This window comes from Schistocerca nitens, chromosome 6 (assembly GCF_023898315.1).
Source record: "Schistocerca nitens isolate TAMUIC-IGC-003100 chromosome 6, iqSchNite1.1, whole genome shotgun sequence".
Classification (NCBI taxonomy): domain Eukaryota; kingdom Metazoa; phylum Arthropoda; class Insecta; order Orthoptera; family Acrididae; genus Schistocerca; species Schistocerca nitens.
This window is the reverse complement of record NC_064619.1, coordinates 306,914,991-306,940,390: the sequence shown is the minus strand read 5'-3', so window position 1 is coordinate 306,940,390 and position 25,400 is coordinate 306,914,991. Positions and strand designations below refer to the sequence as shown.

The 25,400-nt window shown below is 43.2% G+C and overlaps 1 protein-coding gene across 1 annotated transcript in view; it reads left to right on the top strand.

The window, feature by feature from the left end:
* The window catches only part of LOC126263338 (forkhead box protein B2-like), a 62,682-nt gene extending 37,854 nt beyond the window's left edge, over positions 1-24,828 (top strand). Inside the window, exons 2-3 of the mRNA XM_049960427.1 lie at positions 14,443-14,725; positions 24,368-24,828. Coding sequence (XP_049816384.1) covers positions 14,443-14,725; positions 24,368-24,828 — 744 coding nt within the window. The remainder of the gene's footprint in view (positions 1-14,442; positions 14,726-24,367) is intronic.
* Positions 24,829-25,400: the final 572 nt, after the last annotated feature.

The following is a 25,400-nucleotide window of genomic DNA, read 5'->3' as shown; positions in this document are numbered from 1 at the left end:
ATTGTCGCGTCATGGGCTATAAATATTTTTCACTTCCACCCCTGTCATAGGTAAGTAGTTCCTACACCACAGCACTTCTTTCGACAAAGTAAGTGATTTGTGTACCAAGTTTGGTTCAAATCGATCCAATAGTTTAGGAGGAGATGTGGAACTTATGTACAAACATACATCCATTTTTGTAGTACGTATGGATTTATTTATGTCGGAGAAGGACTGCTAGAAACTGCACCAAGTGGCGACTCTTTGGACGTCTTCCGTGATTTCGTTAGAGTTTTGTGATGCTGAGACTTTTCTACTTATGGACACATCATTCGCAACAACCTCACGGAGTATCCCTAGTTATCACTCAGATCTTTTACGTATATCGTGAACAATAAACGGTGTACAATACTTCGTTCGGTTACTAACTCACACACCTCACAATAGCTTATACGTGAAAACGAAATGTCGAGTTCTACCAGCTGGGAAGATAGTGCAATAGTAAGTAAATTCATATTTTGTGCTGGAGGCGAAAGTGAGAAACTGTATAGAACTTTGCCGTGAGAGGTAACGATTAAAACAACGTTCAGCCGTCCAAAATTAGGTTTTCCATGATTTCCCTATGTCTATTAAGACAAATGCATGGATTTTTCCTTCCTCTTTCTTCGAAAATGTGAGTCTGTGCTCCGTCTCTGTTGACCGTGTTTTCGACGTGTTGTTAAACGTTAATCTTCCATCTTTCCTCCGTTATCTCGAATTCCATCAGGAAGTGAAAGACTATGACATCAATCTGGACGCCATTGCCTCCAATGTTTAACGTGGATGAACAAAACAAGTTCCATAAAATCGGCGTTTCAGGATGCCTGTTTATTCATTAAGAGGAGAGTTTCGGTTTCTATAATGGTAGTACTACGCAGGCTTGAAACTTTTATATAGGTCTACAATCGAATGACGTCAAGTTCTTAGGTATTCTTATCCATCCCACGACCCCTGCTGAAAAGGGGAAATATCCGTTCTGTTTCCAATGAGCTCGTGTATTGGACATGTGTGTCGTACTGATATGGGACTATTTCATTAGCCGGCCGCGGTGGTCGAGCAGTTCTAGGCACTTCAGTCCGAGGGTCGCGCGGGTGCTACAGTCGCAGGTTCGAATCCTGCCTCGGACATGGATGTGTGTGATGTCCTTAGGTTTAAGTAGTTCTAAGTCTTGGGGACTGATGACCTCAGATGTTAAGTCCCATAGTGCTTACAGCCATCTGAAACATTTGAACTATTTCATTACTACGGAATTGTAGACAGAGTTACTGGTATGCCACAAAATAAAACAATAAACCAAACTATGGTTCGAAACTAGTTTTCTGCATTCCACAAACACTGACTACCAAATGAGAACCCCTCTTGAGCCGACTCTAAACATGCCTGCAGACTTCGTAAAAAAATTCAGTTTAAAATGGTTCAAATGCCTCTGAGCACTATGGGACTTAACTGCTGTGGTCATCAGTCGCCTAGAACTTAGAACTACTTAAACCTAACTAACCTAAGGACATCACACACATCCATGCCCGAGGCAGGATTCGAACCTGCGACCGTAGCAGTCGCGCAGTTCCGGACTGAGCTCCTAGAACCGCTAGACCACCGCGGCCGGCCCAGTTTAAAAACTTGTATTCATCCCGCAAACGAGTGCGTAAGGTTGAAACAAAACTAAAACAGCCAGTAGCCTGCGAATGACGACAGAAACACGCTGGTAGGCTTTAATTAAAAAAAAATTGTGTCATATGTAGAAACTCTCATTTCAGCTCATTGTAGTTTTGTAAGGCACTAATTATGTCGTAGTAGTTTGGACGCATTATTATGAAACATTTTTATTTATTTTTATCCACCATTAGTCAATGTGACACGAGGTTCATTCTCCCTGCGAGATTAAGTGGTGCTGAAAGTTCTTGGTCAGCAGTGTAGCTCCTTTCTCATGCAAATTTCAATGGTACGCGCGTGTGCAAATTTTACGTCAGCATCAACTGATCCACAAATGAATGGTGCGTGGCTGCAGATTGGCAGATGTTTTCTGTTGCTTTTGTTTATTCATCGTAAATAGAAAGAATTAAAAAAAGTACAGCGCAAAAGTGCCAACAGTAGATGAGTGAGACGTGCAGCTTTACCGGACATTTATACGCGTCCAGACTCATGTGATTTATTACTGGTGGTGGTTGTTACTGTTGTAAGGAAAGCACCACTTAAAGAGAAAAAAAAGATAAGATCGCAGGACTGTGAAGTAATTTGTAAGCCTCGGTGTCTTTTTGCTCCCACAGCCTTGCAGTTACCGAGGTGTTCGTCATACACGGAACAAACGACAACCTCTGCAAATGTCACATTCATCATTAAAAATATACAGCTGCAGTAGTGATTTATGTGCTGCGCACAGGTTACTTTCCAGTCATTCAACCGCAGGTGAGATAAAATAAACATAAAAAGAAGGAAGTATAATAATGATTTACTGACATGGAGGTACGTGGAGGACTGTAGACACTGTACAACGCATCGTACGAAGACGGCGACCATCGTCTTCTAAATACTTCCTTACTTAATCAGTCTCGCCCAAATCTCCTTCGCAGTGTAGACGACGTAAGGGATCAGTATCTGTACCTGTCCGCACTGCAGTTATCGCCATTATTTTCAACGACTCTTTCCTGTATATACTGTCGGCGGCCGAAGTAGCCGTGCGGTTCTGGGCGCTGCAGTCTGGAACCGAGCGACCTCTACGGTCGCAGGTTCGAATCGTGCCTCGGGCATGGATGTGTGTGATGTCCTTAGGTTAGTTAGGTTTAAGTAGTTCTAAGTTCTAGACGACTGATGACCTCAGAAGTTAAGTCGCATAGTGCTCAGAGCCATTTGAACCATTTTTGTATATACTGTCACAGATATGTACACCTAATTAGAGCTACCACTATTGAGCCTAGTACTCAGAGATGGGTTGTCTCAGATCGCTAGACAAACAATTCAAACAAATCGTATTAATGAGTTTTATTACGAAAAGTAAATGACAATACTTAACTTTGAGAATTACATACATGTGTCGCAAGCAAAGGGTAACATACAAAATAATCAACGTTCTTCAGTGTATACAATTAGTAACTCGCTGCTATACAAGTGCCTAATGTTGATGCTACTGTTGGACCGGCCGCGACCAGTCGGGTGCGGTGCTTATGCCCTCTTCGCAAAGAGGCCGCTGCTGTTGCGTTGTCGTCCTGGAGAGGGGTCGGTCAGCGTGCTATTGGCTGACCTGTTCTCACAGCCGTCGCTGCTCTATCGTTCCCGACTGGCGTGCTGGCGCTTGACTTTACTCCGTAACAACTTTGATTATTATTTGATTTTAATAAAAGCTTCTTAAATGAATTCGGCTTACTGTAAGTTATCATCGTTACTAGTGCGTCTGTATCATATAGTACAGTTAAACAGGGGCAGTGTTATGTTAGACCCAATAGTGTGTAGCCCTATAATTGAATTGTTGTCAGTCGGAATAACTGCAGTCTAGTTTAAGAAGAAGAATAATAAATGCTTGAACGTAGAACATTATATACAAATTCCCATTACAAATATGCACAACTCACAACAACAAACACAACAGGCCGGCCGCGGTGGCCGTGCGGCTCTAGGCGCTTCAGTCCGGAACCGCGTGACTGCTGCGGTCGCAGGTTCGAATCCTGTCTCGGGCATGGATGAGTGTGATGTGCTTAGGTTAGTTAGGTTTAAGTAGTTCTAAGTTCTAGGGGACTGATGACCTAAGATGTTAAGTCCCATAGTGCTCAGAGCCATTTGGACCATTTGAACAAACGCAACAAGATTAAACAGATTAAACACAGTTAAACTAAGCTGATTTTGTAGAGTGCAACAATTATAATAATTTAGCAGATTGAATAATACTTCTGTTATAAAGGGCGTAAATAGTGAGCATGTACAGGATGGTCCATTGACAGTGACCGGGTCAAATATCTCACGAAATAAGCATCAAACGATAAAACTACATAGAACGAAACTCGTCTAGCTTTAAGGGGGAAACCAGATGGCGGTATGGTTGGCCCGCTGGATGGCGCTGCCATAGATCAAACAGATCCAACTGCGTTTTTCCAAATAGGAACCCCCATTTTTTATTACATATTCGTGTAGTACGTAAAGACATATGAATGTTTTATATGGAGCACTTTTTTCGTTTTGTGATAGATGGCGCTGTAATAGTCACAAACGTGTAAGTGCGTGGTATCACGTAACATTCCGTCAGTGCGGACGGTATTTGCTTACCCGTGTTAAAATGGACCGTTTACCAAAAGGTCGATATCGTGTTGATGTATGGCTATTGTGATCAAAATGCCCAACGGGCGTGTGCTATGTATGCTGCTCGGTATTCTGGACGACATCATCCAAGTGTCTGGAGCGTTCGCCGGATAGTTACGTTATTTAAGGAAACAGGAAGTGTTCAACCACATGTGAAACGCCAACCACGACCTGCGACAAAGGGTGATGCCCAAGTAGGTGTTATAGCTGCTGTCGTGGCTAATCCGCACATCAGTAGTAGACAAATTGCCCGAGAATCTAAAAAACATCGATTGCACCCGTACCATATACCTATGCACCAGGAATTGCATGGCAACGACTTTGAACGTCGTATACAGTTCTATCACTGGGTACAAGAGAAATTACGGGACGATGGCAGATTTTTTTGCACGCGTTCTGTTTAACGACGAAGCGTCATTCACCAACAGCGGTAACGTAAACCGGCATAATATGCACTATTGGGCAACGGAAAATCCACGATGGCTGCGACAAGTGGAACATCAGCGACCTTGGCGGGTTAATGTATGGTGCGGCATTATGGGAGGAAGGATTATTGGCCCCCATTTTATCGATGGCGATCTAAATGGTGCAATGTATGCTGATTTTCTACATAATGTTCTACCGATGTTATTACAAGACGTTTTACTGCATGACAGAATGGCGATGCACTTCCAGCATGATGGATGTCCCGCACATAGCTCGCGAGCGGCTGAAGCGGTATTGAATAGCCTATTTCATGACAGCTGGATTGGTCATCGAAGTACCATACCATGGCCCGCACGTTCACCGGATCTGATGACCCCGGATTTCTTTCTGTGGGGAAAGTTGAAGGACATTTACTATCATGATTCACCGACAACACCTAACAACATGCCTCAGCGCATTGTCAATGCATGTGCGAACATTACGGAAAGCGAAGTACTCGCTGTTGAGAGGAATGTCGTTACACGTATTGCCAAATGCATTGAGGTTGACGGACATCAAAAATGGTTCAAATGGCTCTGAGCACTATGGGACTTAACATCTATGGTCATCAGTCCCCTAGAACTTAGAACTACTTAAACCTAACTAACCTAAGGACAGCACACAACACCCAGCCATCACGAGGCAGAGAAAATCCCTGACCCCGCCGGGAATCGAACCCGGGAACCCGGGCGTGGGAAGCGAGAACGCTACCGGACGGACATCATTTTGAGCATTTATTGTATTAATGTGGTATTTAAAGGTAATCACGCTGTAATAGCCTGTGTTCTCAGAAATGATAAGTTCACAAAGGTACATGTGTCACATTGGAACAACCGATATAAAATTATCAAACGTACCTACATTCAGTATTTTAATTTAAAAAACTACCCGTAACCAACTGTTCGTCCAAAATTGTGAGCCATACGTTTGTCATTATTACAGCGCCATCTGTCACAAAGCGATAAAAGTGGTCGAACTAAAACATTCATATTTCTTTTCGTACTACACGAATATGTAATAAAACATTGGGGTCCCTATTTAAAAAAACGCAGTTGATATCCGTTTGAACTATGACAGCGCCATCTAGCGAGCCAACCACAGCGCCATCTGGTTTCCACCTTCAAGCTAGACAAGTTTCGTTCTTTTTAGTTTTTTAGTTTGACGCTTAATTCGTGAGGTATTTGGTCCAGTCACGATCAATGGACCACCCTGTATACACAGCTGTGACAAATATCTTGTCGGACCTCCTTTTCTGGGAGTAGTAAAGCAAAGCGACGTGAAGCGGACTGAACAAGTCGTTGGACATCCCACGCAGAAATATTGAGTCATACTGCCTCTGTAGTCGTCCATGACTGCCGGTGCAGGGTTTTGTACACGAACTAACCCCTCGATTATGTTCCATAGATGTCGAACTGTCCAGAATGTTCTTCAAACCAATCGTGAACAGTTGCGTCCCGTTGACATGGAGCATTGTTATCCATAGAAAAATCCATTGTGTTTGCGGACATGAAGTTCATGAACGACAGCGATCATATTCATTTCTGATCAATGATCGGTTCAATTGAACGGAGAATAAAGTACACTCCATGTAAACAGAGCCCTCACCATCATGGCGCCACCACCGACTTGCACAGTGCCTTGTTGACAACTTGGGTCCATGGCTCCGTGGGGTCTGCGCCACACTCTAGTCTTACCATCGGCTCTTACCAACTGAAATCAGGACTCATCTGACCAGGCCATTTAGGGTCCAACCGATACGGTCACTAGTCCAGGGCCGGCTGGGGTTGCCGAGCGGTTCTAGGCGCTACAGTCTGGAACCGCGTGACCGCTACTGTCGCAGGTTCGAATCCTGACTCGGGCATGGATGTGTGTGTTGTCCTTAGGTTAGTTAGGTTTAAGTAGTTTTAATTTCTAGGGGACTGATGACCTAAAAAGTTAAGTCCCCTAGTGCTCAGAGCCATTTGAACCATTTGAACTAGTCCAGGAGACGCGATTATGACTATGTCGTGCTGTTAGCAAAGACAATCGTGTTGGTCGTCTGCTGGCATGGCCCATTAACGCCAAATCGCCGCACTGTTTCAACGGATACGTTTGTCGTACGTCCGACATTTGATTTCTGCTGTTATTTCACGTTGAGTAGCTTGTCTGTTAGCACTGACAGTGCAGACCGTGGACCACATCTTTGTCCGTAGTGAGATGTAACGCCTGAAATTGGATATTATCGGCACATTCTTGACACTGTGGATCTCGGAATATTGAATTCCCTGACGATTTCAGAAATAGTATATCCCATGTGTTTGCTCCAACTATCATTACGTGTTCAAAGTTTGTTAATTATCACTTGAATACAAGTGGCAACTCCGCCAACGCCCTGCCCTCTTATAGCTTGTGTACGGGATACTACCGCCATCTCTATATGTGCGTATTGCTATCCCATGACTTTTATCAAAATGTTAAAATGTGTGTGAAATCTTATGGGGCTTAACTGCTAAGGTCATCAGTCCCTAAACTTACACACTGCTTAACCTAAATTATCGTGAGGACAAACACACACACCCATGCCCGAGTGAGGACTCGAACCTCCGTCGGGACCAGCCGCACAGTCCATGACTGCAGCGCCTGAGTCCGCTCGGCTAATCCCGCGCAGCACTTTTATCACCTCAGTGTAATTGTTACAAGAAGGTCGTTGAGTACACTAAAAATGAGTCGCCAAAATTAAAACTCTCTAGCCGTATTGTTAAATGAAATAGTAATCAGAGAAACAAAACTGTTGACAAGCTATTCCGTGAAACTATATTGTGCGGTACAGTGAGCAGCGCTACAACGCGTCACGTCACAATACGTTACTTTAAATTCCAAAACATGAAGTTAATAGAATGAAAAAGCTATGTAAAATTACTAACTGAATTTTGAAGAAATGAACCATTAAAATGTTTCTTTACAAATTTCCTGTGAATAAGTACGCAGTCTGCCAGACAAACTTTTAAACACAGAATAATGGACACAGAAATGCAACACTGTACTGTGAAAATAGAATTATCTGTTCAGGAAATTATATCTGAACTGAATTCTTCTGACACTAGTCTGATAATGCATTTTGAAAACACAGCTAACAGAATGATCTAACTATAATAGTGTACCGTAAAACTGGTCCTAACAAGTTTCTTACGGCTTACCTGTGGCAACAGAAACTTGGTAGTGCAGCAGCAAGCAAGCTAAATAGGAAAGAAAAAGCCTTGCGCAAGTGAAATGCAAGGACGTGCAACTATTCTAAACAGATCATGCTTTACTTTTACTCTGTGCAGCTGTGTTCTCACTGTAAAATGCGGCGACATACACAGTCAGAAAATAAAACTATTTTGTGAAAAGACTGTGCTGTAATTTGAAATTGTTAAATGACTGGAGAAAAATGAAATGGTGAAGGAGTGTTACAATCTTTAACTTCTGAGTGCAAGCCGTATGAATAAAAACTTTGCTTATTCTCCTTTGAACAATAAAAATAACTAACTGAAACCAATAAAGTGAGATTCCACTAAAATTTTCCGATATTCATACACATCATGATAACTCGCAAGCACTTTGGAAACACTTCACCTCAAATCTTTTCAGTTGTCCAATTCCTCTTTACATGATTCACATGGATTTGACTAATGTCTGAAGTATTGCTGGAAGCAACTGACACCATGAATCCTGCAGTGCTGTCCCTAAATCCGTAAGAGTACGAGGGGCTGGAGTTCTCTTCTGAACAGCACGTTGCAAGGCATCCCAGATATGCTCAATAATGTTCATGTCTGGGGAGTTTGGTGAACAGCGGAAGTGATTAAACTCAGAAAAGTGTTCCTGTAGGCACTCTGGACGTGTGGGGAGTCACGTTGTCCTGCTGGAATTGCCCAAGTCCCTGGTAATGCACAATGGACATGAATAAATGGAGGTGATCAGACAGGATGCTTACCTATGTGTCACATGTCACAGTACTATCTAGACATATTAGGTGTCCCATATCACTCCAACTGCACACGCCCTACACCATTACAGAGTTTACACCAGTTTGAACAGCCCCTGCTGATATGCAGGGTCCATGGATTCATGAGGTTGTCTCCATACCCGTACACATCCATCCGCTCGATACAATTTAAAACGAGACTCGTCCTACCACGCAAATGTTTCCAGTCGTCAAGGGTCTAATGTCATTGTTGATAGGCCCAGGTGAGGCGTAAAGCTTTGTGTTGTTTAGTCATCAAGGGTAAACGAGTATGCCTTCGGCTTCGAAAGCCCATATCGATGATGTTTCGTTGAATGGTTCGCACGCTGACACTTGATGAAGGCCCAGCATTGAAATCTGTAGCAATTTGCGAAAGGGTTGCACTTCTGTCATGTTGAACGATTCACTTCATTCGTCGTTGGTTCCGTTATTGCTGGATCTTCTTCCGTCAGCAGCGATGTCGGAGATTTGATGTTTTACCGGATTCCTATATTCACGGTACAATCGTGAAATGGTCGTACGGGAAAATCTTAACTTCATCGCTACCTCAGAGATTCTGTGTCCAATCGCTCGTACGCGACTGTAACACCAAGTTCAAACCCAGTTAAATCCTGATAAACTGCCACTGTAGCCGAATAAGCGGTCAAACAACTGCGCAGGCACTTGTCTTATATAGGCGTTGCCGACCTTAGCACAATATTCTGCCTGTTTACACATCTCTGTATTTGAATATTCATGCCTATACCAGTGTCTTTGGCGCTTCAATGTATAACGCTCACATTACTTTCCATGAGTACCAAGAATAAACTACTAACCTTACAACGCAAATGAGTTGCTCGACATGTGCAGCGTACTTGTGTTGCTACCGATCAGCCGCACCCGGTACCCGTGTGGTCTGAGACGCCTTGTCACGTACCGCGCGGCTCCCCCCATCGGAGATTCGAGTCCTCCCTCGGACACGGGTGTGTGTGTGTGTGTGTGTGTGTGTGTGTGTGTGTGTGTGTGTGTGTGGTCCTTAGTGCAAGTTTAAATTAGATTAAGTAGTGCATAACCTTAGGGATCGATGACCTGAGCAGTTTGCTCCCGTAAGACCTTACCACAAATTTTCAAAATTTTGCTACTGATTACCGATCATATTAGGCGCAGTGATCCTCCTCGCCGCCCTGGCCCCACTGAAGATAGCTGAGTTTCGCCTCTACGACAGCTTCACGTCCGCTGAGTATACTTTCAGTTAGGTGTCTGAATGTCTGGGGAGGAATGTTCCTCAAGAGCCGGAACCAGAGAAGGTAGTAATTTTGGACGATGTGGTGTAGAAGGAAGTCAACGTTCTATTTCATCGCAAAGAAGTTCCATCGAATTGAGGTGGGCACTCTGCGCAGATTTGTCCATTTCAGGAAGGTTACTGTCCACAAACCATTTATTTAACCTGGCAAGATTACATCTAACCAGGCATTCTACTTATTTTACGTTCATATGTTTTAGTAAGAATGTTAAACTACATCTAGTACAAAAGAGGAAATAAACAATTACAAAGGCACACTTGGAAAAATACATACATATAGAGTTTATGTTCGTAGATGATAAGTACTGTTTTAATTAGATATTATGAAAGAGACAGATTTTAGATAGGAGTGCTAGCACCAGGGAGTGTGAAGGAGACTGGTGGTGAAGGGAGGAGAAGAATAGAGACATGATGAAACATAATTAAGGAAATATAAAGGAAAAGAAGATTGCATAGCTCATAGAGATAGATGAAGAGGAAGAAGAGAAAGGAGAAAGATAGGAGACACTAGCTTTGCTATTTGAAAGAAGATTGGCCCTGTACATTAATTTTGTGGAAAACGTTGTGAGGATGATAGTAGGAAAAGCTTCAACTTCTTCTTAAAAGCAGCAGGGGATTGAATTTTGAGCAAGGTAAGGGGCAGTTTGTTCCAGAGGCGGATAGCGAAAACTGAGAAGGAGTTTGCAAAAGTTTTTGTTTTGTGCGTGGGCACAGTTAGGATTCCAAATAAGAGTGACCTCGTGTTTCGATTACGGCAGTGTGCTCTTTCATGCTCATACAAATCACTGTAAGCAGTTAACTTTTCTACAGTCTGGAACCGCACGACCGCTACGGTCGCAGGTTCGAATCCTGCCTCGGGCATGGATGTGTGTGATGTCCTTAGGTTAGTTAGGTTTAAGTAGTTCTAAGTTCTAGGGGACTGATGACCTCAGATGTTCAGTCCCATAGTGCTCAGAGCCATTTGAACCAAGTTAACTTTTCCTTAGGCAGAACAGTGGGACCACAGCATGACCTCGAAAAACATCACGACAGTGTCACACCACCTCTTCCATACTTCGCTGTTGGCACTACACCTATGGTAGGTAACGTTCTCCAGGCATTCCCCAAACATAAACCCTTGCATCGGATCGATACCGTCTACAGCGCAATTCATCACTCCAGATTACTCGTTTCCAGTCATTCACTCTCCAGTGCCGTCCTTCATTACACCATCTCAAGCCTCGCATAGCACCGACTACCGAAAGGTGTGGCTTATGACGAGCTGCTCGACATTGTCCCCTCCCCCCCTTTTTTTTAAAACCTACACACAGTAATTGTTCTAGCTGGACTGGTGCTAGCACTTTGAAATTCACGAGTTATGCCTTCCACGGATTTCAAGCGGTTTTTTTACAACTGCCCTCCACAATGCTCCACAGATCCTGTCCGTTAGTACATGTAACTTACGTGTTCTTAGTTTAACTGTGGTTCTCCCTTTGCGTTCCCAATTCACAGTCACAACACCAAATGTCGACTCGGGCAGCTTTTGAAGACCTGAAATGTCTCTGAGTGATTAGTCAAGTGGCATCCACGTTCTAAGTCACTGACCTGTGGTAGCGGACCTGTTCTGTTGTTACTGTTTCTGTACTGTCAACATAGTGCTCACCGTCTCCTTTTATACTGCCGGGATCGTCTCTCATGACACATAATGGTCAATTCCGCATTACATTTACAGTTTCCGGATACTTTTGGTCAGATAGTGTATGTATTGGGTTGGTGCGTTGGTGCATAAGACAGCAGCGTTGGTATTCCAGTTGCTATGTGTTTATTTATCGGTTGTCATTGGAGTTCAGTGTTGCTATTTGAGATTACATGTTGTTATTTTGTCATTTTCAGATAGTTATTTGAGCTGTGAACCCTACAAACTGAGGGGAAAGTGGATAAATCGGAACATTTACGACATATTCTGCTGTTTGCTTTCAGTAGAGGAGTGACAGCGACGGAGCACCCAAAAACATTTGCGCCGTGTGTGGAGATAATGCCACTGGGCAGAGAACGGCATGAAAATTGTTTTCTCGTTTTGACGAGGATCGTTCTCCATGTTCAGGTCAGCGTTCGCGGTTTCATGAAGCTCCTTTGAACGCATCAATCCACAATGGTGCACATCAGTCTTCTCGAGAACTGACATGTGTGATGAACTATGATCATACCACCATCGTATATTTTCATGCAGAGGAAGATTCAAATATCGGGTGTATGGGCACTGCATGCTCTCAGCCAAAATCACAGGAATTTGCGGGTGGGCATATGAACGTCTCTACTCCCTCGTCATCAACTGGCTCGTGAACAACACCTATCATTCCTAACCTGTGTCGTTACTGATGACGATAAATGTTGTCCTTATGCTAACATAAGGCAAAGAATGGAATGGTTGAGCCAAAACAAAGAAGAAACTTCCCGTACAAAGGCCTGCGCGCATACACAAAAGGGAACGTTATGCATCTGGTGGAACAGTGACGCCGTGGTGTTCTACGAATTGCTTCCCGGAGGTGTAACCATCACTACTGACGTTTACTGTTGAGATGTCTTGAAGATGCCATCCAAGGACAAATTCCAGGAAGACTGCGTGAAGTGATGCTAATCCATAATGACGGAGTTGCATTGGGAGGTCTTTCCACACTCACCTTTTTCATCTGATCTTGCGCCCTCAGATTTTTAGCTTTTCCGCTCTATAGGGAAGTCTTCAAGGAACTTCCTTTCTGGATGAAAACCCACTCCGAAAATGGCTCGACCAGTTCTTCGCCTCAAAACAACGTGATTTCTACAGTCACGGAGTCGATAATTTATCCAGAGTTGGCAGACATTTGTAAATATTCGAGGAGCATATATTGTTGATGACGAAAGTTTCTTGCCGGCCGAGGTGGCCGAGCGGTTCTAGGGGCTACAGTCTGGAACCGCGCGACCGCTACGTTCGCAGGTTCGAATCCTGCCTCGGGCATGGATGTTTGTGATGTCCTTAGGTTAGTTAGGTTTAAGTAGTTCTAAGTTCTAGGGGACTGATGACTTCAGAAGTTAAGTCCCATAGTGCTCAGAGCCATTTTTGAACTAAAGTTTCTGTTATGTGTATCTGTTGTGTTTATTAAGCTTACGGAAAACAACTACGAATTTATGCGCCAACTGTAACACCTCGGTTCAGTTTACAGTGATAAAACCTATAGAAAGAATAATTTAAAATTAAGAATAGAATTCTAGAGGGGAAAATAGTGTAGAATCAGAGTTCGGTAATTGCAGATCACAATAATTTAACTTCTAAGGACAGCAAAGCCACGGAAGCTCCGTCATGGAGAAGGCAGTGACGTTAAACTCTTGTGATGAAAAACCTATAAAAAGACCTGATCGTCATTATTGCCGCCTTTTTTCCTTGATTGTTTCGTTAAAGGGCGGGGAACCCGTGTCAGTCAGCGAGACAATAATTAGATTGGACTGTCGTGTTAAGATTAACAATAAACTGTTAGAATATTACGGAGATTAAAAGTGATGTAGTGAACGACCTCTGACTGTTGGTAGCAACGGAGTATTAAGGGGATTTTAGGACTTTAGTGCTAGATTGGAACTTAACGGACATATAGACGACAGAAACTCAAATTATCTGCTGATACGATTGAATTCAGAGGTACCGGTATTCACATATTAACGTGTGGACTTTTGAAAGTGTCGTGTGCTGTTAGTTGCGAATCGACGTAGAGCGCGTGCATATCGGCATTTGCGGACTATTTAGATTCCTCCCGGCTAGGAACCTTTTAAATAGACCATCATCCATCACCATCTTAATCCTTGAATATAGAGTGAAAGTGAAATGCAAGGGTGTTGTACTTATTTCATTTACCTAGTACTAATCAGTGAAGGTTTTACGGAACCAAAGCTATTCAGCAGTAAGTCAGCACCATCTAGCGGAAAGTGTAGGCATTAACTGACACGCTAACTGAAGTGAACGTTTAGGTGTTTTACGGACTGCTTAATATGAACTTTTGTGACTCTTTGACGTCCCCACTCCCTCCGAAAGGTGGCACAGGCTGTCTTAATCATAAAAGGGGAGAGTTTTAGCCGAGCAAATTACTAAATAAAAGAGATATTTACAAGACTCGCAGTAATAGCAAAACACAAGGCCCGCACTTCATCGGAGAGTCGTCGCTGTCACGTCGGGAAGTAAAGCCGGAAAACTTACCGACGATACGTATCTACGAGCAGACGTGGACGTGGAGTACCTAAAAAGGGAACCACAAGAGAGTTGGGGATGCTTCACAACCTAATATATTTGTATGTGAGTGTGTACAGGTTGTGTGTGTCTGCGAGAGTGTTGTCGCGGCAGTCCGGCTGACTTGTAATTTGCAGGTGAGCAGTCAGTACTTGTGGTGTGGTTACGTGCGGACAGGTAGAGAAGGAGGCCCTGGAGGCGGGGCTGGCGAGCATGGCGTCCTCGCTCCACCCGGTGGGCGCGGGCGGCGCGCCGGCCACGACGCTGCCGCGGGCGCTGGCGGCGCCGCCCAAGTCGTTCAGCATCGACAGCATCATCCAGCAGGACGCGCCGCCCCCAGCCGCCCCCGTACCCGCTCTGCAGCCACCTCCTCAGCCGCAGCCGCAGCCGATGCCGCCCACGCACTCTCAGCCTCCGCAGCTGCCTCCGCCCGCGCTGCCCGTCATGCCCACACCCCTAGGTGCGTACCTTCTTCGTGTCTTACGGGCTTACACTGATGGCCATTAAAACTGCAAAACCAGGAATAATACTTATTAACGAAATTTTACTTACAAGGAGAACTTAAGGTCCCCTAAATTCAGTTCGGGATGAGACATCTCAGGTCAGTAGTATACTTCATGGGTGTCCACCCATAAAAATTGTAAATTCCGAGAAGTTCGCTCAAGTTTTACATGCATCTCATATACCGGTATATTCGTATGCTCTGGCGGCATAGCGAAATAGCTGCGCCTATAGCAACTCGCTTTCCACACAGACCATTCGGGTTCGGTCCTACATCTTGGTCACTTATTATTTTGTTTCAGATACAGATAATTATCTGAAATATTATCTCAAAAATTGTATATTGACATTCCCAACCGTTGTTAATGTCTTATGCGGGAAAAGAACACTTTCTATCAATTACTGACTCTTCGGGAGAACAAACAAAGCCTAAATTATGTGACGAAATCTTTCAGAATGATGAGAAATCATCAACTTGTGTAATTAATGTGATTCCTGGAAAATGTACCCCTCTTATTCAACCCTGTGACACTTATTTTTATAGACAGATGAAAAATCTAATTAAGAATTGTGATTATCTGATTGAAAATGATAGAGAAGTAAATTACCGTAAAGAATATCTAAAAATATAATCAACAGTGCATCATCAAATATCGTTGCCAATTTTTAATGAAATGATTCGGTATGCTTAGTGCGCTTCCAGGCTTTCTGACGAAAGAGAATTGCTAACAGATGTATCAAATAAAGGTTGGTTGCGTAAACAGCCATCTTTCATGAATTGTATAAAATGTCAAAATGTTTTTTCAATGTTTTGATGATAATAACCATTCTGGTGCTTGAATATAAAAAATGAAATTGCACATAAAGACAGTATTCTAAAAACTGTTTTATAAATATTACAGTAACCGAAATTTTGTACAGTAGTAATTAAAGCTTTAATGCATTAATCAACTTTTGAAAAGAAAATATCAATTTTAATTTACATTTTATGATAATTAGCTGTAATAGTTATTTCATAATATTTTAGGTCATTAACTGTGTTTTAAAGTTGTTATAATTTTTAAACCAATTTAAAAAAAAAAACAAAATGAAATGTTACGTTAAGATAGGATTGAACCTGTATCGCGCGTGTGGTAAGTGAATCCACTACAGGTGCAGCCATTTCACTCTGATGCCAGAGCATCTCAGTTGACTGGTATATGAGCCTTTTGCCTCGGAATCTTATGGCTAGTGCGCCTTACAACTTTATGGGTGGGCCCTCTTGAGGTATACTACTAATTTCCGAAGTCTCATTCTGACCTGAATTGCCGAGACCGTAGGATCCTCTTGTTGGTGTGCTTGTACAGTATAGGAGGAAGAATATGTGAATAATGTTTTAGGTTATTCGGGAATGTGCAGGATGCGAAATTTAGGATACAGAATTGACATTTGTTATGATCTGACGAAACTACGATCGCCTCGATTTACAACATATGAAATATTAGTTCACTTGTTTACATGACTGACAGAGATGTTTACTTAATTACATACAATCCATTGCCATAGGAGTGTTCGATTATTTAGATATCTCTGTGACATTAAAGCACCATTTGATACCCACAATTACAAACTCTAATCTTGAGGTACAAATTCAACATTTACAAAAGTACAGTTGCATCTGAGATTTCACGGCAGTGGTGTTCTAACTAGATCATGTGGGAGGCTTCGTCAGAGAGCACGAACTTAAGAGAGTGAGCTGGTGCTCGGCCCTATACCTAACTCTGTGCGACAGTGCTGCGGTGCTGACACTGGGCGTGTCTTCAGGAGCGCCTTCCATTTGTCGTTGAGGACCGAGAGGAGAAGTCACTAATGTCTGTAGTATCGACACACGTTGCCGACTCTGGTTTTCCTATGCCATATTCGGATGATACCCCACCAATTCTGGCTGGTACAAGACTCAAATCGGATGGACAACGAGATGAATCGATCTTGGGTGACAAATACGTCATTCTATATTTCTTCAACTCTATGTCAGAGTTCATCATTTGAAGCGGTTTCCAATTGGTGGTGAGAACAAGCCAATCACAAGATAATGACTCATTTCAGTGGGTGAGAGATTCAGAGTACGTGCTACCAAGAGCAACAGTCAAAAACCAACTGTTTCTAGTTTGGTCAACAACACGGTGTAATCTCACTCCTCCTTCCTAATACCAGCAGTAAGAAAAGTCTATTATGAAAAATTAAAGAGGAGCTAGGATTACAACAAACTTTCTAGTTAGCTTTTCGTGTAGAGTTGGCTCCAGTTCTTCTCACCTAGGAGTCTGATTCTTGAAGCTAAATTCTCACATTTTAGGTCCTCACGGTTGAATTGATATAAATAAATTTGAAGATTGTTGTTGCAAAATTTTAGTTGCAACGTTAATATATTTTGTCACATTTTAGTATATCATACAGCCTTTTCAATTTTCACGTTAAGAAAGCCGAAATTACATTGTTCGACCAAAATACAAAAATTCGTCTGATCACATCAGAGGCATGCGGTAATGACCACATTCCTTTAAATGGTTTACAGTTTTTCTTGACATATGAATTTCTATTAATTTCGAGTATTATTTCATAAATGAATACAGAAATAAACATAGTAAACAGTACTAGATTGCGTAAATAATAACAGATATTTTTAGTGTGCCAAATAATTCGTAATTTCAAACGTTTCTAAAAAATAATTTTAACTGTCATTCAGAGCTATTACAGTACTTATCGGCTGTAACATCGAAAATAAAGTAATTCCTTTTCATAAATTTTAGCTTAAAATATAACATACTGTGTATAAAATTATACGAAAGCCTTTAGAAAAGCAGCTGAAATAATACTGACCTGTCTAAAATTCGAAAAATAATACTGGTATCGCCAACTACTGTTGAGGAAAAGTACTGCTAGAGGAGGATATACCATTACAACGGGTAACATGATATATTGCATTATCTTGTTGAACATAACGTCAAAGAGGTCTCGGAGAAAAGGCGCAGACACTGACTCAATGATGCCAGGAATGTAATGGCAGCTCTCCAGGTTATCGGCTACAGAACTCATAGGTGATTGCTTGTGTACCCAAATGACACTTCATAACATCACGCCTGGTGCTTTCCCCGTATGATAATAATGGGCCCATATGACAATAACGAATGCAATCTGGAAAGCGTTTTTTCTTCAAAACGTAAACATTTATTAGCAGTTTTGTCGAGATTAGACTCTGTTGTTAATTCTTTGTCTGATCTTGTCGGATCGCCCACATACGGAAGCGACCATCATGATGCCACAAGTAGAACTGGGACTCGTCTGAAAAGACGACCTGCTGCCACTCCGGAATCCAGTGTCGTCGTTGAGTGCTGCACCGTCGGCGCACCCTTCACTGCTACCACGCCAAGGGTAACCACAACATGATGATTATGCTGCCAGTTAGTAGTGTTTCAGACGTCATGACACTGTCCGTGTGGATACTCCTCAGTTTGGAAACAAATCCATTTCCTGACACTGGATACATGACGTGGCTGTACGATCCTACACGATCAAGTGAACCATATCTCTGTCCTTTCAGGCGCTAGTCGCTTGCGGCCTTTGAAATCCCCTATGGTTTTGACTTTCGTTCTCCTGAACACATCGATTCCATATGTGTGTAATAGTATTAGACGACAATCAACGAGTGTGGCAATATCGTCTCGCTCGGCTACGATACGTGCTCGTAGACATTTCTGCTTCTTTGACGAGGCGCACATAACCAACATTCCAATAGGCTTTTTTTCTTATATACAGAATATAGATAGATTGCTTTACTCATGTCTACTTTTTGCGGTTGTGCTGATACGCTAATCTTTTGCGTGTAGTACACTACGTGCCACTTGATGTTTGTTGCATGCTGCCTACATGATCCTGTTGTTTTATTGGCCAGCCAAGTACCACACGTGTGCTTTCATTCTTAGAATCTTTCATTCTTTCTCCCTATGGTTAGAACAAGTTTTGTTCGAATAACACTCCTTTGAAGAGTGAGGGGTTTACAGCCAAATACTGGTTCTGCTACATGGAGCATACAGTCTCCAATACAATTCCGACTGAGAAATTTTCCTTTGTGGAATGACTGGACCTGGGAATTCATAGACTCGTGAGATCAGCGGATTATCTACACCTAGGAAAGCTAGCTGTTCCAGTTTACATACTTCCTCACTACAGACAGAGAATGACATAGTGACCGGTCAGCTTTGTTAGGCTCACTGCGCCTTATCATCGACTTCTGCAATTACGTTAGAGCATCCTTAGGTATTTCTGGAACTGGAGAAGTCATTGCTGGTGAATAGCCGGGATGATAAGCTCTAAATGCTGTGGAGAATGGGAATATCATAGAGAAACGAGCAATTTATAACAAATAAGGAAAGAAGGAAAACATAGTGGAGGTAATAACTATGGAATCAAGAAAAGAAAGTTAATTTAAAAGTATTAAGTCAGCATTTACGACTTCTGATCTCCGTCATTTAATTTCAGTGTTGAAAAATTTGCAAAAGAAAATATGTGAACGGATACCAATGTCAAGAGCAGGAGTGCAACACAAATTTCATCTGGTCGGAAACATGAAATGTCATTGGCATCACCTTCATCATTATGTAAGTTGGTTACACTTGTTTCATTTCCCGTATCTCAGTTGCCCGTTTTATCAGTCTTCTCAATCCTTCGTTTGTAATCCTTGGGTTTCCTTGGCTACTTGAACTTACATATTCCAATGTCACCTAACCCATGTTCTTTTTGATCTCCCTTGACACGTCACTCTTTTACTTTCTTTGAACATCTGTCGAAGATGGTGTGTCCTTTCCACCTGAACGGTTTTGTTCCAGTTGTCTCCTTAAAATCAGCTTCAATTCCTTTTTTTCTCCAATTTCTTGATTTCTTCTCTAATCCCTTCTTGTTACTTCAGAGCAAAACAGACAAGAGTATTTGGTTTTCATTGCTCCTATTTTAATTTTATCCGTGGGAGCAGTTTCCACATTTCTGCCCCATATGTCATTATACTACTATCGTTTTACACATTCGTCTGTAGGCGTTTTCAGTTATATCTTTACTTTATATCAACTACGTAACTGTCTTATTGTTAATGTACCTTCATCAACTCTGTTCACAATTTCTGCTTAGGTGTCACCTTCAGTTATTATTGAACTGTTAAGTACTTCTACAATTTACCACTTTTTTATAATTCTTGATTTGTTCGTAAGTCACTCCCGTTGCTTCTAACTGCGACGAGTTCTGTCCTCTTTGCATTCATTGACTGTTCTTACGGCGTATCATGTCTTCTTTCCTATCATTAATACAACCCATTTAAGACACTTAGCCTTTAATTTTTGTAGCGTGTGATGCACATCCTCTGCTGTGATTACCAGAGCGGCTACAAACAGTAGACTACAGGAAGTACTTTCTTAGTCTGGTACACTCATGTCACGCAGTTTTTTTTCTCTACAGTTTTTTTTCTCTACATAGATCCTAAAGAGTGTTGGGCACGCACAGCATTCTTGCAATTATCTCTTAGTGAAGCGTGTAGGTTCACAGAGTTCATTTCCAAACCCTATTACTTGTTGTAATGTTTTGGAACGTTTTTATACCTTCTTAATGAGCTGCCAACTTAAGCAATTTTGTTCCAGTGCGTACAGCGACCTATTGACTGGGCTAGTGTCATATGACTTTTGAACAGCAGACAACAACATAGAGATATTCTAAGTGCCAAAGTTTGCGAGGTACTTGTGAAAAGACTGAAAAAATTCTGCCGTCTAGAGAGCAATGTAATGTTACGTGGCCGAAGAAGGACAGATATTAGGAACATTACTAGTAAGGTGAACAGGGTTTTATTCGGCAACAGAGCTCTACTGATAACAAATGTTTACTGAAACTGAGGTAGAGTTTTTTGGAGCTGTGAATAGAGGACAAATTAAAACTCTACGTCAAATCGGGATTTTTCTCCTTTTGAACAGCACTGTGTGTGATTGATATATTAATAGTGGGAGGGACGCTTTAAAATTAACTGGAAGCGTAACGAGAGGATCTCGGGTGTGCAGACGAATAGCAGTGTTGAGATACCGCGAAGTTTCAACGAGTGTCATACTCATTATCTTTGGGCGAAAACCGTAAGAGTTTAAAATATAATAGTGTAGAAGGATGTATTAGCAGGACGGTTAGAAAATGACATAATGATGTACCAGGAGGAGTTGGAAAAGTAAACCATTGATGGGCATCCCTTATCATTCTGGAGACTCGTTCTGCAGTGTATCACAATGGCTGGTTTTCTAAACATTCTCAACAGTATTTCTTGAGAAGAATTTTTTTCTTTGAAGAATTCTCATTTAACTTCAGGTGCATTTCCGTAAGGTACTGACTGATATGATCATCGACAAATCTAGGAGCACCACTCTGTAGTGCATCATGCGCCGGACCCCAGTAGCCTTTGTGTGTGAAGAATTCATCTGGCAGCTTGCCGCCATAGAGAGTAAGCCACCTGTACGCGGTCTCATGGGAATGGCTGAGTGAGGGGCTACAAGTCTGAAAGGGCGTTCTGCTGACAGAACGTCTTCGGCTCTTTAAGTCAAGAAGAGTTGAACATATGGTGGACTTTATCCGCATTGCAGTTAAACGTCTCTTCCTTCCTGGAACCTGCTCGAGAGCCATATTACGACGCTAAGTACGACTTTCAAATGCAGGTCCATCTTGAGATGTCTATTTGGGGTCTCAGAATTTTCAATCAAACAACTTCGAGTAATGTCGACCAAATGTGTTCAGTGTCCCACCCTACTTCACAGTGTTACAGGCAAGAAACGCATACCGCAAGCAGTCAGAACGACTATGCCTAGGGTGACCTCCTAAAAGAATGTTGCAGGCCCACTAAACGATCTCATATTGGCACGTCGCGTTTTTCGGTTTGTCCTCATGCGTCTCGAAGCTCTGTCTTATGGACACCGTAATTAAGCACATTTTTAATGTTAGTAAAAATTGGTAGCTAACAATATATTATTTCATCAACAGCTGATGCTGCTCCTGAAACTTTTTTTTTTCAAAAATTTACGATATATCACTTGAACAAACATATTGCTGAAAACTGTTGTCGTCCATTACTACACTGTGGCTAGAGATGGGGCTATAAGTGGTAATGGTGACAGCCCACTCTTCCCCACAACGTCGGGGCGAGTAAGATGAATAACATAGATTATAGTACGTACGGATGATGCAATGGAAGCTCATGTGAACCTATCCGCCGGTGACGCTGGAAGGTAGCAACTCCAGAAGACTGTGGCGACGATCTGCAGAGAATAGATGATTGGTGCAGGGGGTGATACTTGTATTGTATTGAACTAAGGACCTAGAAACGACGGAGACGTTCGTCCCCACCGTAGCCCTCAGTGGTTCACAAACCCACAACAGGCTACAGCAATCCACTCACCCCACCGCCGTCCTACACCGAACCCAGGGTTATTGTGCGGTTCGGCCCCCAATGGACCCCCCCGAGAACGTCTCACACCAGACGACTGTAACCCCAATGTTTGCGTGGTAGGGTAATTATTATGTACGCATACGTGGATATAGTGTTTGTGCAGCAATCGCCGACATATTGTAACTGAGGCAGAATAAAGGGAAACAGCCCGCATTCAACGAGGCAAATGGAAAACCGCCTTACAAACAATCCAGAGACTGACCGGCACACCGGACTTCGACACTGATCTACCGGGCGGATTCGTGCCGGGGACCGGCACGCCTTCGTGCCCGGAAAGCAGTGCGTTAGACCGCACGGTTAACCGGGCAGGCGGATCACAGTTACTCTGAACGTATATATTGCTGATGAAGAAGTCCGCCACTGTTGAATTACAATATCAGTGACAGTCAATGGAAACAGTAACTAAGGTAAAATACTTAGGAGTAGCCATCCGGAGCGATCAGAAATGCAATGATCACATAAAATGAACTGTAGGAAGAGTAGATACCAGACTGAGAGTCATAGCAGGAGTCTTGAGGAAATTATTTTTAACCATGAAAGAAGTGGCTTAGAAAACATATGTTAAGAGCGATTACTATTTCTCATTATTCAGTAACCTTTATTAGACTGAGTTCGAAGAGATCCAACGAAGACTGGCGCGTTTCATCGGATCGTTTAGTTGGTGTGCGAGCGTTACGCAGACACTCAACCTACTCCAGTGGCAGAAGCTACAAGAGAGCACTGTGTATCATATCATGGGAAGTTTTACTGCTGAAATTTCGAGAGCGTACGATTCGGAATGAGTTTTGCAATGTATTAATTCCTCTTAAACACGACCCGCGAAATGACCACAACGAAAAAATCAGATAAATTATAGCTCATACGGAGGTTTGCCGAACTCATTTTTGCCGAACTCATTCTTCATACGTGCCATTGACGAATGGAACAGGGAAGGGGGGAAAAGATACGCTACCAAAAGTGTCCTCCGCCACACACCGTAAGGTGGCTTGCCGTGTAGAGATGAAAATATAGGAGTGAAAAAAAGTGGACTCTATAGCATTCTGAGGCAAACTGCTCAGCTTTAGCAAAGGAATCTCGAGATGGAAACCGTGGAGATGAACATACCGACATCTGACTCGCGATCGAAACTATGTGTTCACCTTTTGGGGTTTTGGAACAAGGAATGGCTTCTTGTGGACGCTACGAACAAGCTACATACCAGAATGAGATCGAGTCTCCGTTTTAAACTGCTAGTAAATTTCACACAGTTTTAATCTGCTAGTAAATTTCAAGCTACATACCCTTCTCTAAGGATATATGTCATGCATTGCCAACTACCTGTCGGCCATACCTGGTTGACTCATGGTGACATCCTGAGATGAGAAAATCTGCATCGTTGGCATTGTGGCTCCTCTCTGTTGGTGGTCCATGTCCTGTAACAATAATTGGGCTTCGCTACTTTACGGTGAATGATGTAGCTTTCAGATAATGACTTCCTGGTAGCGTATACGGTTTTATGGATTGTTAGAGAGAGTGACGGCCGGCGCACCGCCACTCCAGTGCCTTTTATTACATTTTAATTTCGATTACTACTTTAAATATTATTTTAGTCTTTTATCCTTCTGTGACTTGAGCACTAAGTCTGTATTCAGTAGTGACTTATAGGGCCACCAGTCGAGTGTGGAAGAAGACTTCCTGCCATAAAATGAACGTGGATTGGTTACTTCAAACAGAAACAATTATCCTGCCTCACTGCAGCTCCTCATCTTCTAAATTCTTTTCTTCCCTAAATATTTTTCTCTTGGCTCTCTGCCTCAGATGACACCCTTTTCTCTCCTGGAGACAGGTAGGTTTCGGTTCCTACAGGGAAAAGGAACTGCTGATCTCGATAAATAGTCCTTTTCGTTGTTGTTGTAGTCTTCAGACCAGAGACTGGTTTGATGCAGCTTTCCATTCTCCTCTATCCTGTGCAAGTCTCTTCATCTCCGAGTAGCTACTGCAACCTACAACCTTCTGAATCTGTTTAGTGTATTCATGTCAAATGAAAAATTTTGTAAAAAATATTGAAATCCCCAAAAATTTGACAGTTGATTGATTCAGCTACCCGGTGTGATGCGCCCGCAGATTTCAACCGGCTGGTGCTGACGACGCTGCAGACGGAGCGGGCGTCGCGCTGCTCGTCGGGGCTGTGCCCCGCGGCGGCGGCGGCCGTGGCGGCGTCCTACGTGTCGGCGTGCCTGCACCACCCGCCCCCGCAGCCGCAGCCGCCCCCGCCGCCCCCGGCCGTGTGGCTGCCGCCGCTGGCGCCGCAGTCGTACCCCTACTCTTACTCGTACCTGCACGCGGCCACGCTGTACGCCGCCGCGCTCGGCCTCCTGGGGCCCGCCGCCGCCTCCACGACGGCCGCCGGCGCCGCGGCGCTGCCCAAGGCGCCACCCCTCAAGCCGCACGCGCTGCCGCCCCCGGCGCACGGACTCGCGCTGCCGCCGCCCGCGCCGCCGGCCACTCCCTTCCTCGACGTCGTCGACTCCAGCTCCAACAGCTCCACCGACTTGTTCACCGCACACGTCAAGGCCGAGCTCTAGAACACGTGAGTCCGTGCACCGCTCACTCGCTGTTAATCTCAACGTGAGCCACAGAGGACGAGTTTGACGAAAACACTCACATCTCATATTGGTTCTTTGACTTAATTTTAAAGGTTTACATAACAGGTGTGGGTCGGGGGTCGGTCTTTTGTGACAACAGAAACTAGGTCAAGGTGAATAATTCATTACTTCCGAGAGGTCTAGGGCGTTGCAGTCATGGACTGTGCGGCTGGTCCCGGAGGAGGTTCGAGCCCTCCCTCGGGCATGGGTGTGTGTGTTTGTCCTTAGGATAATTTAGGTTAACTAGTGTGTAAGCTTAGGGACTGATGACCTTAGCAGTTAAGCGCCATAAGATTTCACACACACACAACTCTTGGCTTGACAACAAGATTAGGCTGTTTTTTAGCATTCATATTAGAACGCTTACTGAAATTAGATTTGTCATCTAGGACAAGTTGAATTAGGTAGATTCATGAAAGCTTAAATGCATTTCTAAGCCCTCGTTGTTTTCGTTTTCTTCCTCACGAGTACAACCTTTCGCATTCCATATATTCCGCATATAGTACAAGACA